The sequence below is a fragment of the Centropristis striata genome, chromosome 9, assembly GCF_030273125.1.
Source record: "Centropristis striata isolate RG_2023a ecotype Rhode Island chromosome 9, C.striata_1.0, whole genome shotgun sequence".
NCBI classification, from domain to species: Eukaryota; Metazoa; Chordata; class Actinopteri; order Perciformes; family Serranidae; genus Centropristis; species Centropristis striata.
The window spans coordinates 4,716,358-4,731,686 of NC_081525.1; the positions used below are offsets into that span (position 1 = coordinate 4,716,358).

The 15,329-nt window shown below is 40.9% G+C and overlaps 1 protein-coding gene across 1 annotated transcript; it reads right to left on the bottom strand.

Moving 5' to 3' along the window:
• Positions 1 to 12,140: 12,140 nt before the first annotated feature.
• Positions 12,141 to 13,587, bottom strand: LOC131977577 (leucine-rich repeat-containing protein 52-like). Its single transcript, XM_059340958.1, has one exon. The coding sequence runs from the start codon at positions 13,131 to 13,133 to the stop codon at positions 12,411 to 12,413; it is 723 nt and encodes a 240-aa protein (XP_059196941.1). The 5' UTR covers positions 13,134 to 13,587; the 3' UTR covers positions 12,141 to 12,410.
• Between the last annotated feature and the right edge of the window lie 1,742 nt (positions 13,588 to 15,329).

The following is a 15,329-nucleotide window of genomic DNA, read 5'->3' on the forward strand; positions in this document are numbered from 1 at the left end:
AAATGCTCGTCTAAACGAGGAATAAAAAGTGAAGACGCAATGCCACTTTTGCGTCTTCTGTTCAGACCGTCCTCATGTGAACGGGGCCTAAAATTTGAAAGTCTTTAGTAAATCAGTAACACAGACTTTTAATTATAGGGCAAGACTTTATGAACAACATAGAAGCGCAGAAAGATGAGTTCCTCGAATGGCAACATGTGGTGAACCAATCCCCATAGACTCCTATGTTAAAATGACTTTAGAGGAGAAATATGTTAAGGGTTTTACACGTTGAGCAGGCTTTGGCTGACAGTACGAGTGGAGAGCAAGGAGAAGCTCTTGCTTTTGATTTGACTGTTAACTTTGCATGTAGTCGTGTGAACTGTGCAGCTGTTTTATGTGTTTGCTGATTCAGAATATGTAGTAGGTAGAAGGTTTTTCATAAGGATTAAGGACTCTGAAGTTCACACTGAAAATATATTTTCCTTTGCCTTCAAACATTTGCAGACTCCATTTTCGAGAGAAATTCACGAGTGCCTCTTATAATTAGAGATAAGAGAATATAATTTAAGTATAACTGAAGAACACATGAAAAGGTGGCAGCCGGGATGATTCACTCTCTGCTCAGTCTCTCTTCACCGTCTGTTTCTCCGTCACTCACTGTTTTCATCCCATCACTCAGGCTGGGAAACCACTCAGACATCATTCTGGCAGAACGCCCTTGACATTTTCAGCGTGCATCCCTGAGTTTCCTCAGCCCGTTTCTCAGTGAGGTGTGATTCTGTGCGGCTGCATATGAAGCGCTGGTTTAAAGATGTAGATTTAAAAGCATTTGATTTTGGAAAAATCTGTCTTTAAAGTGTTTTTAAAAGAAACCCCAAACTTCCTAATTGAGAGTTTGGACGGTGTCTTTGCCAGCGCTGGCCAACTTGAACTAAAATTTACTCTCATTTCAACTTGCCTTGGCACTCATCCTATTCAGTATGCCTATAGAGAATTAAAGCTCATAAACTTCCTTTAAATCTCTGCATGTGCAGCACTATTAATATCACTCAACAGAAGGAGACGAGTACCTCTGAAACTAAAGGACGTTTTCAGGTTAGAGAGTGTATTAAAGTAAGAAAACGGGTGCAAGGCAAAGATAAAAACGTGTGTGTCCTCTTTGCTCCTGCAATGTAGCTTGAATGTGCAGTCTAAACGCAGCAGAGTCAGGACAGTGGCTGCAGCCTTGAAGAATTCACACTTTTCTGCATGCATGCTGCACTGCAGTTTCCACTTAAGCGCTGGCTGGGAAATGCTGCAGCATAAGATGGATACAGGATGGCGCCCAGTCTGCCCTCTTATGATGAGATCGTCTGCTCAGAACATTAATCTTTGGCAACAAATTCCTTCTCTTGGCTTGTGCTTAGTTACTGTCAGACTGTAGCTGGACAGGATGTCACTGTTGTCTGCTCGCTGCCTTCTCCTCCAGCAGCAGGACAGGACACAATGCACGCCGTCAACTGTCTGTCCTCGCCTTGCTAAGACCCGTCTTATTTCTGCCCTGCATGATGTCACTGTGTTATGGTAATATCAGCAGGGCTGTGGTCAGCGGTGTCACTGTGACACTATGTGGGACTTGTTGTGAAGCATGACACTGACCGGACATAAAGCTGTGCAGCCCTGTGACACACCACAGGCCAGGGGTGATGAGGACAAAAATAGAAATGAGCTGCAGTAATCAGAGGAATACGCACTTTAGTTTACTTACAGAAACGTCACACACACACGCAGAGCTCTCCAGGAAATGTGAATGGGCACTTTGATGTTTTCTACTTTATCTAAAAGAGAATCCAGTGAGCACAGATGTTGGTGTGCTGCATGCTGTGTGTGTGTGTGTGTGTGTGTGTGTGTGTGTGTGTGTGTGTGTGTGTTCTTGTACTTCCTACATAGTGAGGACCACAACACGTTTTTAACCAACAGAGTAAGGACATTTTTGCAAAGTGATTTTTGCAAACATTTCGGCCGGTCCTCACTTCTTTAAAGGCTTTTTTGAGATTTCAGACTTTGTTTTAAGGGTTAAAGGTTACATGATAATGATAATTAACTGAAACTGTATTGTGTGGTTACAAAACTAACTAAAATTATAGTGAAAATGTCCTTAGTTTTTGTCTTTGTCAACTTTTTTCATACATAATGAAGATGGATAAGACAAAGGAAATAAAGGCAAAATTTACTGTGACCTCTTTTAATCTCCCACCCAACAAATACCCCATTACTAAAAACTAAAACTAATAAAAACTAAACTAAAACTAAGGCATTTCAAAAAAATAAATACTAAACTAAAACTAGCAAACTCACTCTAAAAATTAATTAAAATTAACTGAATTTGAAAAAAAATTTCACAACGAAATTAAAACTAAAACTAATGAAACATCAAAACTATTATAACCTTGCAAGGGAATTCACTGTTCCAATGAGGGTCCTCACAAAGATAGAAGTTTGTGTGCGTGTGTGTGTGTGTTTTGCTCTATGAGTCGCCGCCACCGCAGCGGTGCGATACGGTCTCCGTGTCAAATCATCAGCTGGATGGTCTCCAAGCTCGGCAGTGACACAGTGACAGGGAGCAGGGCTCATCACCTCCCTGGAGGAGGAGCTGGTGTCAGGACGAGACGGCGCTGAAAAACATCGCTGGCTCTTTCATGAACTTCACTCTGTTTTCCTCCGATTCTGCCGCTCGACACATAAAAGAGCAATGAGCTGCGGAATAACAATCATTTCTCAGACTACAGTGTGAATGCAAACACATCCACAGATGCAGAAGGAGGAGAAATACAGGTTCAATTAATGCATATCATGCATGCATGTACACAGTATGTTCACATTACACATGTACTGATGATCAGAGCTGTGAGGTATTACCCTGCTAGGCAAAGAGCTCGTCCTGTGAACTGGGAACAGAGCTATTTATAAGCAGATTAATTATGCCAATGCATATGGTAATCAGTATGGTTGTGGGCTCATGTAGAGGGGGAGGTGGTGCTGTACACACGGGGGCTACAGCTTCTCTCTGCAGCTGACCTTGACCTGTCACCTCCCTGTGGAAGATGAAAATATGATCTAAAGTATTATTTATGCATTTGATCTTAATAGGCATTGATGCAGAGAAAGCCCAGCAAGCATGAATTTGTTTTTTTGGCAGGTCAGAAGACCTCCAGAAGTCAAGGTCATGACTGTTGAGCCACATTCAGACCGACTTTGTGCAAAAATAACACCTTATCCCCTATAGTGTGTGAAGTGTGTGAAGACTTTATCGTCTGGCAAAAAGGTTGAACCGGAGACGGTTCACAATAGTGATGTGTCGGTCGCGAACTTTTAACCCTCTGGAGTCTCCAAAAGCGCCAAATCATGACTTCTTCATCACATCCAGACATAAAAACAAAGCAGCATGGAGCCCTAATGTAAATTTACCTCTAAAGTTCTGGCTTTTATTGAGCATGATAGAGTTGTGAAAGTAAAAAAAAAGATTCCAAATCACATTTTATGTTGGACTAAAGGACTAAAAACGACTCAAAACGACTTACAAAAGACACAAAATGACTAAAAAAAAGAAAAAAATGACTAAAAAAAATGACACAAAAAGACACAAAATAACTAAAAAGAGACACAAAATGATACAAAATGACCAAAAAAGACACAAAATGAGAAGACAGAATTACCAAAATAGCCCAAAACTCCATAGAGTTAAGTGAATGATGGGAGCCGGCTTCTTCTTTTCGTTTCTTTTTAAAAAAACTTTTCTCGTTAGAAAAAGTACCTGCGGGTGCTGCGGACGCTGACTACGGGTGTCACGTGCACGCTGTGTGAACCAATCATGTGAGGAACTAAAACTGTTTGGATGCTGCTGTTTTGCACATTGTATTACATTTATTTTTATTATGTTGTTTTTTTATTATTATTTTTACTCTATACCAAAAGTATTTTGATATTTTTTCCAGATGTCAGTAGTTGGCATTAACAAAGCACATTTTTGCTTTAATCTCTATTTTTTCCGTACTTTACTTGTTTTGTTAGGTGTGTGTGTTTAAATAAATTTAAAAAATGTCAATAGCTGTCCTTTTTTAATGTCCATGCTTAGGTTTTTATAGGCATTTTTATCTGCTTTGTGTAGCAGAGTGGTTCTTCAAGCAAGTTAGAGAGTTAACAAGGGATTTTACAACTGTAAATGCATTTGGCTACAGCAATTTATTGAAATTTAAGTGATATGTGTTCAAATGCAAATAACCAGTCCAAACAGTGGTAAACTTGGCTGAATTATAAAAGGTATAAGTGGTAAAATGAAGAGCCATGTGGGAGCTGAAGGAGCCGTCTCTTCTTGATGACCTGAGCCAAATGATTCAGCTCACTAAAAAGAGACCAAATTCCCATCACGAGTTCACAGAGAGACTAGAAGCAGGTCCAGAGTCTCTTTACTCCAATTAAAAAACATGAGCACAGAAGATGAATCATTCTTTTGCCCCAAAATAAATAAATTGGACCCATTTTTTGTGTATTTTTCTTAGAAGTTTAATCACCTCTGGCTTTTTTTGATGATGTTCCACCACAGAGCCGCTCTGCCTATTGGTGTTGTACCTCTATAACTATGGCTGTGTTCCTCTTTTAACCCTTTATCAGGCGAAGAACTATATTTGGTAACTTCAGTGGATATCTAAACGAGGTCCCCATGTCTCTCTGTTTGGTCGTAGAACCACATGGATTTCTTCCAGCTAATCAGCAACGATCAGGCACCATGACATCTGACCAATCAATATGATAATAATATAATAATATTATATTTCAATATTTAATATTTCAAGAAAAAAGTTGCAGATTTAAGAGATTTAAAGTGGCAAATCTGTGCAAAAACAGTCGCAGATTTACGAGAAAAAAGTGGGGAAAAAACAACTTTTTTCTTGCAGATTCACCACTTTAAATCTCATAAATGTGCGATTTTTTTTCTCGTAGAGTTGCCACTTTAATCTCATAAACTTTTTTCTCAAAATATTACCGCCCTCCCCTGGGTTCATATGTTTTTTTTACACATTATAATGTGTAATGTGTAACGATATCCTCCAATATTCTCTAGGGTTGAAATTTGGAATTTGCAAGTATTTCAATGAGTGCCATATGAAGGGTTTAACATCTTCTAAGTACTTTTCGGATGAACAAATCAGGAGAAAATTTACTTTGTACGAGACCCGTCTCTGTCTCTGCCTCTATCTCAGCAACACACTCGTCAGACCTGGCAACATCATGTCAGCTTTCATCCATGAACTTGATGTTCACAACACTGCCAATAAGTTGGGAATCGAGGGAAGAAGACCCACTTAGGAGACAGGGACTGTGCATTGTCTTTTGTTACAGAGCATCTTTGGTTGAATGAGTCTCAACTTTGCTGCCACATTATGTCATCTGCACTGCAAAAAAGCCAACTTGTATTTTTTGGCCTGAAACAGTGGTAAAACTTGGAAATATAAATTACTGACATTTAGGGCAATAATGTAAGTTAGCACAACAAAGGAAGCCAGTTGTCTGCTCAAAAACAAGTTGGTGAGTTGTTGTTACTTATATCTTTAAGTTGGGGTTCAAAACAAGGGACAATAGTTCTGATAACTCTTATTTCTTTGTTGTGAAATTCGGTCATTAGCGAAAGCTAGCGGCTAACTGATGCTAGCAGCTAACTGATGCTAGAGGCTAACTGATGCTAGCGGCTAACTGATGCTAGCGGCTAACTGATGCTAGCAGCTAACTGACTTTCTGACTTTTCTGACTTTCTACTGATATCTATATCTATTCATGCTGCTGTTTCTTACTGCTTGCCTTAATCTCTGTTATATTCAAGTATTTTGTTTGTTCTTATGCACCAATATACCACAGCAACATCCTGTGTGTAAAAAACCAACTTGGCAATAAGATTCTGATTAATAAGTCCAAAGTAATGCAACTTATTATTTCACTTTTTGATTAATATTCTACCAATGCCGCATTGATTTGATTGGCAGACAACAGTGGGATGCAAATTCAAACAAAAAAAACAATCAAAGACATGAACATGAAACAAAACTTGAGCACAAACCTCTGCCATAATCTGTCTGTCTTCCTTATTTGAACTTATTTTTTGTTTTTTAAAAAACAACAACTTTTTTTTGCAATGCTTACAGTTCTGAAACAAAATATTTCTTCTTCTTTCTTTAGTTTTTACTGAGTTTTGACATTATATATATTGATCATCTCATTCTAAGGTTATACATGTTAATAATTGATGTGATTATTGTCTCACGCATTTAGGATTTGGCTCCCCTTTTGCTCAGTTGTCACAGCGTGTGGTTTTCATATAAAGATGTTGTTGTTTCGTGCTGTGAATTTGACACCTGACAAAGGTCTGATACACAATAAACTCAGAGCTGTCAGTCAGAGGGAACTCAACCTTCTCTTCCACAGGATCCACTCTTCTATGTTGCCGTCTACCAGACATGCAACACTTATTTTTAAGAATGAAATGTTATGATATAAGATGGAAAGTATTATAAACTCGACCACATTTTAAAGACGTGATATAAGACTTTTTTAGGCCCCTCCCCTCTCAGAGTACGCATCATACAAGGGATGGCGGAGACTAAGAATAGCTGACCTTTTCTCCATCACATCCACTAGGGCTGAATAACACACGCCTTCTGATTCCTCTCCTCTCAAATACGGCATTAGTCAGATTACCACCATCCTCCTTTCCATCATTTCTCCATATGATCCCTTCTTCCTCTGGCAGAAGATGAGTGGAGAGAGAGATAGTGAAGGTCAGATAACAACAGCTCTCTCTCTTCCTCTCTTCCCTCTATCGCTTTTCTTATCAGTCTTCCTCTTTTTTATCACCTCCCACTTTTCATTCCCACTCTGGCACGTTTAGCATTTATTCTCCCTTCAGCCTTTATCACTCTATTTCCTTCTTCTTCCTCCACGTCCTTCCATTTCTCTCCCTTTTTGCTCTGTCATCTTCGCACTCTCCCCTCTCTCTTTTCCAATTTTATTCTCTTGGCTCGCATATTGGTTGGACACACACACACACACACACACACACACACACCCAGAGTCTCGTGCACGCAGACTCACTCACACACCTGCACTCTGTGCCTCAGGTGATCACATCACAAACACGCCCACACGAGCATCGCATCAATCTTGGTTTTCGAGCTCCCGCCGCTAAAATGCACAGAGACATAAAAACATATACAGGCTACACTACACAAGTAGGCCAGTTGAATTTGATATGCTTCTCCGCACCAGATGGGTCTGAGGAATCGTTCCAGCTGATAAATAATGTATCGTCTACCTGTATTAAATTGAATCGATGCCTCCTTGTCATAATGAATGTTTTAATGGATTTGAGTGACAGATCTGGGGCACAGACGATCACTAACTCCTTTGTTCCCTGAATGTTTTTTTACCCTCCTCTCTGTTGCAAAGTCCATCTTAATGTATTTGCCCAATTTTTCCGCCCTTTCTGTCTTATCTCATCCTTTTGTCCTCTATTCTTTTTGCAACGCTATTTCAGTCAATTCCCTCATCTCACCTCATCTCTCAAGTAATCTAAGATTCCCTTTCATTAAGGAGGATAAATCGAGTTCAAATGGTGCGAAAACGTTTCATTCCTCCTGCAGCTGAACCCGTGGACCCTCTGTTTCTCTTTCTCTTTGTATGAATATTTAACTCTTGCCCCATGCGTGGCCCTCTGCCTCTGCTTGGCTCTTTGCCTCGCGGGTTTTGTGAGCTGTCCAGGGCACCGACGGGCAGCCAGAAATACTTTCCCCCCTCAAAACACTGGAGCACCAACTCTGCCAGCCCAGGACAAGCCACTTACATTCTGTGTGTTCAGCTGAGGCACTTGTCAAACTCGACCTACACTCAGTACAGCAGGTCGTTCAACAAGAGGAAATTCTATTATGACAAGAGAGGAAATGTAGGAACCTGGACTCACAGGAATCCGTGAAATAGCCACGGATTCACTTAACTCAAAATCCGTGGAATAGCCACGGAATCACTCAAATTTCCGTGAAACTGACACGGATTTCGCTACAATGCAAGTTAATGACAGTCATATCCCGTGGCTATTCCATGGACATTTGTTCCTATTGGTTTGTTCCAAGTCACGTGACTTTTAAGATCCCGGCGGTCAGAACAACAAACATGGCGGACAGTTCTCTCATTTTTAGTGAAAAAAAATCAATATTTTGACTTAGTTTCTGCATAAAAATGGATTTTGATCACATTTCTAGCGAGAAATATATGTTTTATTTTCTAAATATTCACTCAGTGAATGTACATAATCACTTTGTATGTTGGAATAGCCACGGGATATGACTGTCATTAACTTGCATTGTAGCGAAATCCGTGTCAGTTTCACGGATATTTGAGTGATTCCGTGGCTATTCCACGGATTCCTGTGAGACAAGGTTGAAATGTATGTTTCCAGAGTGTTTGGAGGACAGATATGAGGTAAAGAAAAAAATGTGAAACTTAATTTCTATAAAAACAAACAAGGCAGGGTCATATAAGGCCGAATGCCAAACAGAGTCTTCTTCATGTGAGCATTTAAAGTTACGTGAGACAATTAACTCAACAAACTGCAAAGTGCTTAAAAGTGAAATTATTAAATATGTCAAGGGAGAATGCTGAAAAATAATAAGGAAAAATTAACTTTTTTTTAACTTTTTACTTCATCCTTTAATAAGTAAAGCTGCATTATTATTATTATTATTATTCTTGACATTTAGGTGCAGAATTACAACAACAGGCTAAAAATCTCAACATTTTATGGCTTTGTATGGTTAATATGTTAGCAAAGTATGCCTGAGCAGACACAAAGCAACATTATCAATAATTTTCTGTTTCGTTTTTGGCCGCCTGGCATATGCAAGTACAGTATTAAGTCTCTAAATGTTCCACTATGTTCACCAGCCACTCTCTAGCTGTGTTTTTTTGCCTGCTGTTTGGTGCTGAGCTGTTAGTGTATAATGGATTTTAAGAGATTTTACTGTGAACACAGCTGCCTGCTGCAGATGAAAACAGTACGAGAGGAATTAGAGTAAATCAAAACAGTCAAGTTGTTAGTCGGACGGCTAAAAAAACAAGCTGAAACTCACAACAGAGCTCCATAATGCAGAGAGGAGCTGCAGATACAGGTGATAATACTATGTAGCTGCAACTCTTTCACATATTTAAGTCAAGTCAACCATATTCATAGAGCCAATTATACAAATCACATTTCCATTCTCCTTTTATAACTTAAGTGTTTGAAATTAGATTAGTTGCTGCCCTTTTTGAACTTGAACCTCCATTTCATGTAATGTCATTTGTCCCATTAAAAGATGTGTTTGCATTATGTTGTTAGCCGGAGGGATTAGACAAAGCAACCAGTTGACTGAAAGCTTTCAGAATATTTAGTGTGTGACTTTTCTCCCCTTCCTCTTCCCTTTCTTGCCCATGTGTCTTTCTATTGCTCTATTTCTCAACAGACACAACTTAAATGCACCTGCTAACCTCGCTGCTTTTTCTGAAGTCACACTTTGACTTTTAAGACTGTCAGAGTCGAGTCATGTCGACCTTTCTCAGTGACATGTGTCAGACAAAGTGAAACTGCAGAAACACTGCACTGAAACACAATAAAATGCCAGCACAACACATCAGAACTCAACCAGAAAGTAAATAAACACAATCTGAAGCTTTTTCCAGCTATAATGGATGCTTATTAATCCTCTGAAAACCCTGTTTCAGGGCGCTTTTTTGTTTTGTTTTTGTTGCTCTTTTTACATTTTACTCACTGTGGCCTTGTATTTCACTGCAATATATAAAATACAAGTCTTGCAGCTCTTTGGATTCAGCACAATCATGGCTGAAAGTGTGAACAACTCAACAATGTCTTTTAGTCAGAATAACACAACCTCTTACAAGCTCTCCTGTCCACTCCTCTCAGCTCTGTGTAAACAGATTTTGAGTGAATATTTGTCATGTGACCGTTCGTCTCAGCAGCCTAACAGTGTCGCTGAGGAGCACAGAATATAATGTTTTTAACAGGATCTAATTATTCCAAACGGTTTACTTTTGGCAATGTAAATTTTAAATTAGACATGTAGAAAAAAAGTGTGATTTTGACAGAAATATCACAATTTTAAGCTTCGATTAATGCCAGTTTTTACTGTTTCTTTCTACAATTAACAGGGTATTTTTGAAATTGCTGAATTTTTTGATTACTGAAAGAAAACATATGTGGGGTTCAGAGGGTAACGTAACAATCACCAGCATTATTAAAAGCTCCTGAATGAGTTTTACTGTGTGAAGATGATTTACACACACGCAAACACACACACAAACACACACACTTGCCTGCACCTGATTCATATTCAAACTGAGAGGTAGCGACAGCTGGAATCTCTGTACATTAGACTCACAACCCTGCAGTCAGATCAGAGGGCATTCATGACCAAAGAAACACACACACACACACACACACACACACACTTGACCGCATTCTGAGTTGTTTATGAGTGTCATATCGATATGTGATTTGTGAGTCTGAGAGAGAGAGTTGTTTGTTTTGTTTTTATTTTTTATTTCTTCTTCTTTGCTGGGACGGTTAGATTGTATGAATGATCAATTGATTGTAATTCAATTATTGTAAATATTGTTTTCTTTTATTGTTATTAGTTTTTCTTTTCTTAATTCCTTTAAAATGAATAATAGAATTATAATAATTTATTGTAAATATTGCTTTCCTTTTCTGACGCTTGCTTTGGCAATATGTACAGTGTTACGTCATGCCCATAAAGCCAATTGAGAGAGAGGGAGAGAGAGAGAGAGGGAGCGTGTGTGTTACAGTGATGTGAGGGATTTCAGTCCTAACTCCTCTGGTCACATTTGTAACTTTTACAGTGTACTGTGAGTGTAAATACAGTTGTGATCAGGACAACAATAACTCTGTGGGAGTGCTCATTTAAAAGCACTTCTCTCAGAAAATGTGTCCAGATTTGTTTTGCAGAAATGTGTTTGTGTAAGGGCTGAATAGCAGAACAGAGCGTGTACAGTAAGTGTGTGTGTGTGTGTGTGTGTGTGTGTGTGTGTGTGCGTGCGCTAGTTTTTAAGCGTACTTCAGTGCAGTGTGTGTGGTGTAGATAACAACTCTGGGAGCTGCTGTCTTCAAGTGGCCTTCCTCTCGAGCTCCCTGTCTCTTGATCCCATGCCTGCTTCCCACAGGCCCCGGCCTTAGGGTCTCTCCTAACCTCCAGATCACACACTGACTCACACACACTTAACTGGAGTGAGTCACCTACACACACAAACACACACACACACACCACACGTACATGTTGTCCTTCTAATGGGAGCATAGGAGTCCAGCTTTTCTGAGCACCATCATTAACCATCTTGACTGTCGGGCCAAAGTGTGTGAGGGTGGAAGCGCCAGAGCACACAGGTGTGTGCCGTGTGTGTGTGTGTGTGTGTGTGTGTGTGTGTGTGTGTGTGTGTGTGTGTGTTCGTGTGTGTGTGCAGATAGGAGAGGCTAGCCAGAGAGGGAAAAAACAGGCACAAAAGGACACAATCATCCTCTCTGCATTATCTCTGCCTTCAGGAGGCAAAGCAGAAAGATCAATGTGATGCACTGACAGCTATTATAAGCAAGGCCACATTGTTACAAGACCTAAACTCATTCACCTGCTCAGGACCGAGCTCAATTAACATTTACCAGCAAAGATCATCTCGTTGAGAGTCCCATTGTTGGCGACTTCTTGGGTCACTCAAATTCAGTAAAGAATGGACAGCTAAAAGCTGCAACACAAGTAAACTTGAGACATTATTAAGACGTGAAGGGCAGTTTTAAGAGGATTGTATTGCAGAGGGGAGCAGGGGAAGCAAATCTTCAGATTGCTCTGACTCTGAGGTCAAGCCATTATACCTCTTGACTCTGAGCGTGTGTGTGTGTGTGTGTGTGTGTGTGTGTGTGTGTGTGTGTGTGTGCATACATCTCCACAGAATAAAGGAAGGAAGAGATATATTGCAATAAGCGGCCCACCATCAGGGACTAAATTGACCAAGCGCCCACAATCAAATTATCTAAATGAACTGATGTGACAACAACAAATGATAAGACCTTGGAGCGTCTTTGGCTCACAGTCTTAGCAGAGAAGCTGTTTGTTTACTGGCCAGCGAGAGGATCACGCTTCCCGAGCCAAACTAACAAGAGACCACCTGCAAGAGGTCAGAACCCCGTTCAGGAGCATAGTATGAGCTTACAGGCCACATTTTGGCAAAAGGATGCAGGCAGAATGTGTTGGGTTTTTTATTTATTTATTTTTTTACAACTAATCTGTGCTGCAACTGCCAGAAAAAGTCTTTATTTAATTAAAATGATCCTTTAGGACAGTTTAGATCACCCTGAGTGGTTTTCGTGTGTGTTTAGAGATTAACAACTGTGTGTTCAGACTTCTTCCAGCCTCACCTTGGAACTTGAAGCCCTCTATCTGCACCCAGAGGCAGAGGTCTTCCGTGTCACAGTCGCAGCTCCAGGGGTTCCCGCTGAGCCCCAGAGACCGCAGAGCAGGCAGGGCGATCAGGCTGCTGATGTTGAGGGCCGTCAGGTTGTTCCGGCTCACATCCAGCACCTGCAGCGCCATGTTCTCCGAGAAGGCATCCGGGTGGATCTCCCCCAGACTCGGGTTATCCGTCAGCCGGAGCATCACCAGAGACGACAAGGGCCCGAAAGTCCGGTCCTCGATCTGCAGCAGGGTGTTGAACGACAAGTCCAGGTAGGCGAGTTTCCGCAAATTCCCGAAGGTGGACTCGGAGATCTCGGTCAGAGAGTTGTTGCTGCAGTCCAGATAGACCAGATCGGACAGGTAGTTGAGCTGCAGCGCCGGAAGGTCCCCGATGCGATTGTTGGAGATAATGAGCTGCCGGGTGGCCAGGGGCAGGTCATTGGGGAACAGGGTGAGCTCCTGCCCGGCGCACTGGACCACCAGCTGGTCGTCGCACACGCATCTGTCGGGGCAGCCGGCTGTGAGAGCCGGGGAAGGGGTCACCCCCATCACGAAGATAAAGAGGAAGAGGAGCCGAAGGGACTGGGCGCTGGGCTCGGGCAAGAGACGCATGACGAGGCCGCCCAGAGCGTCATGAACTCGGGCTGAGCTGGACCAGGACTCCCCGGCGCTCTCCGGGCATCCTGCATGGGTGTGAGGAGCTGAGAGAGAGGCGAGATGGCTGCTCGGAGTGTCTGGCTGTGGCTGCCTGAAAGCCTGGCTGCTGTTTATATCCAGCCTCTCTCTTTCTCTCTCAGAAAGACTATCGGTCAGTCACTCACACGCACTCTGGCGCGCCACGCACGTCGCCACAAGACATCATTTCAGAAGGTGACCGAGGGACGCTTATCGCTCTGTGGGTGAGAATCGCGCAGCTTACCGGACTTTGTCCCGCCTGAGAAAACCACAAAACCTCTGGATGCTGTCGATCACCTCCTCGGTGACTCATCTTTGTGAATTAGTTGTCGCCAGCAGAGTAAATTGTTGTTTTACTTTCCAAACAAATGCCATGTCTTGCGCAAAAAAACAACAAAAAAATCCTGAATCCTGCTGCAGAGTCCCCCAGCTCACATGTGTCCTTGACTGTGTTGTTCTTCAGTGTGTGTGTGTCTGTCGTGCACCGCTGTCCAGCACACTGGTCGTTTTTTTTTTTTTCGTCCGGAGCGCGATGGAAAGCTGGAAAGCGCGTCTTTCCTCTGCGCTCAGACCGCTCTGTGTGACTGAGGCTCTGTGCTGCGCGGTGCTGATACTCTCTCTGCGCTCCCTCCCTCTCTGCCTCCATCCGCACACACTGCAGCCTGCACACACACACACACACACACACACACACACACACACGAACACAAGTACTTTATGTGTGTTGCATGTGTGTGTTTGCAATGGTATAATTGCCACAGTGACGTCACCAGGTGTTGCTCTCCTGAGAACACAAGTCAGAGTAATAAAATCTGATGCTTCTGATGGGAAAGTTTCATATCCACTGGGTGAAGTTTTCCAAATCCCTCCCTAACTTTAACGTTTTCACAAGAGAAATAAAATGTTATTTCGAAACTTTAGAGTTGATGTCAAATAAAAAATGTGAATGCACTCTCATACACTTTAAAAACGTATTTTCAGAAGCCCCAGAATAATATAAAGGGAAGCACCGTATACCCTATGTGCCTTGTTATGTTATTTTATTTTTATATATATATTTAATTCTATAGATACTGTAACTGACATTTTTCTTTGTATATCTTGTATATCTTGTTTATATGCTGAATGCCTGTATTTCTTTCATTGTTAATAAAGATCTGGAAAAAAAACACAAGTCAGAGTTAAAGTTCTTTTGGGATTCACAATTGATAGAGCATGTGTGTGTCCCTTCCAATTCTGTCTTTCAAATAAGATCAGAGAGCTTCATTTTAAAATTTTGCATAATATTTACCCATGTAATAAATTAATTTCCAGGTTTGCTGATGTAGGCGAAATGTGCACTGTTTTGGAGATGAGCCAGAGACAACTTTACTTTTATTTTATGTTTGCCCATTTGGAGGGATTTGGAAAAATTCATACTCAATAAGACTGGACAGCCCATCATTTTTTGACCTAAAGATATTATCTCAAAATTAGAATCTAATAACAAAACAGTATGTTTTATAACAAATGTTATGCTTCTGATAGGTAAATTCCACATCCACAAGATGACGTTTTCCAAATCCCTACCTAACTTTAGTGTTTTTACAATCGAATGGAAATTTTATACTTTAGAGTTGATGTCAAATAAGAAATGTGAACGCACTCTGTTACACTTTAAAAGCTTATTTTCAGAAACCCCAGAATAGTATAAAAGTAAGCACCTTATACCCAATGTGCCTTTTTATGTTATTATTTTATTTTTATATATGTATTTTAATGTACAGTAACTGTAACTGACATTTTAATTTTTATGTCTTGTTTATATCCTGAGTATCTTTATTTCTCTCGTTGTTAATAAAGATCTGAAAAAAAAACAGAAGTCAGAGTTCAAAGGTCAAATTAATGAGAGGACAGGTCTCTCTCTCTCTCTCTCTCTCTGTGTGTGTGTGTCTAAGTAGCAGCCCTCCTGGCCATACACAGATTTTAACAGGCCTTATCTCATGTGGTCCAGTGGCTAATTTCTCCTCATTTATGTCCCCCAGCGGCTTGTTGACAGCGTAATGCATTCAAATGGGATTGTCAGTTATTAATTTTTTGGCATTCTCAAATTTTAATTTGGGAAGTCACACATTGTTCAGCCGTCCACATTCA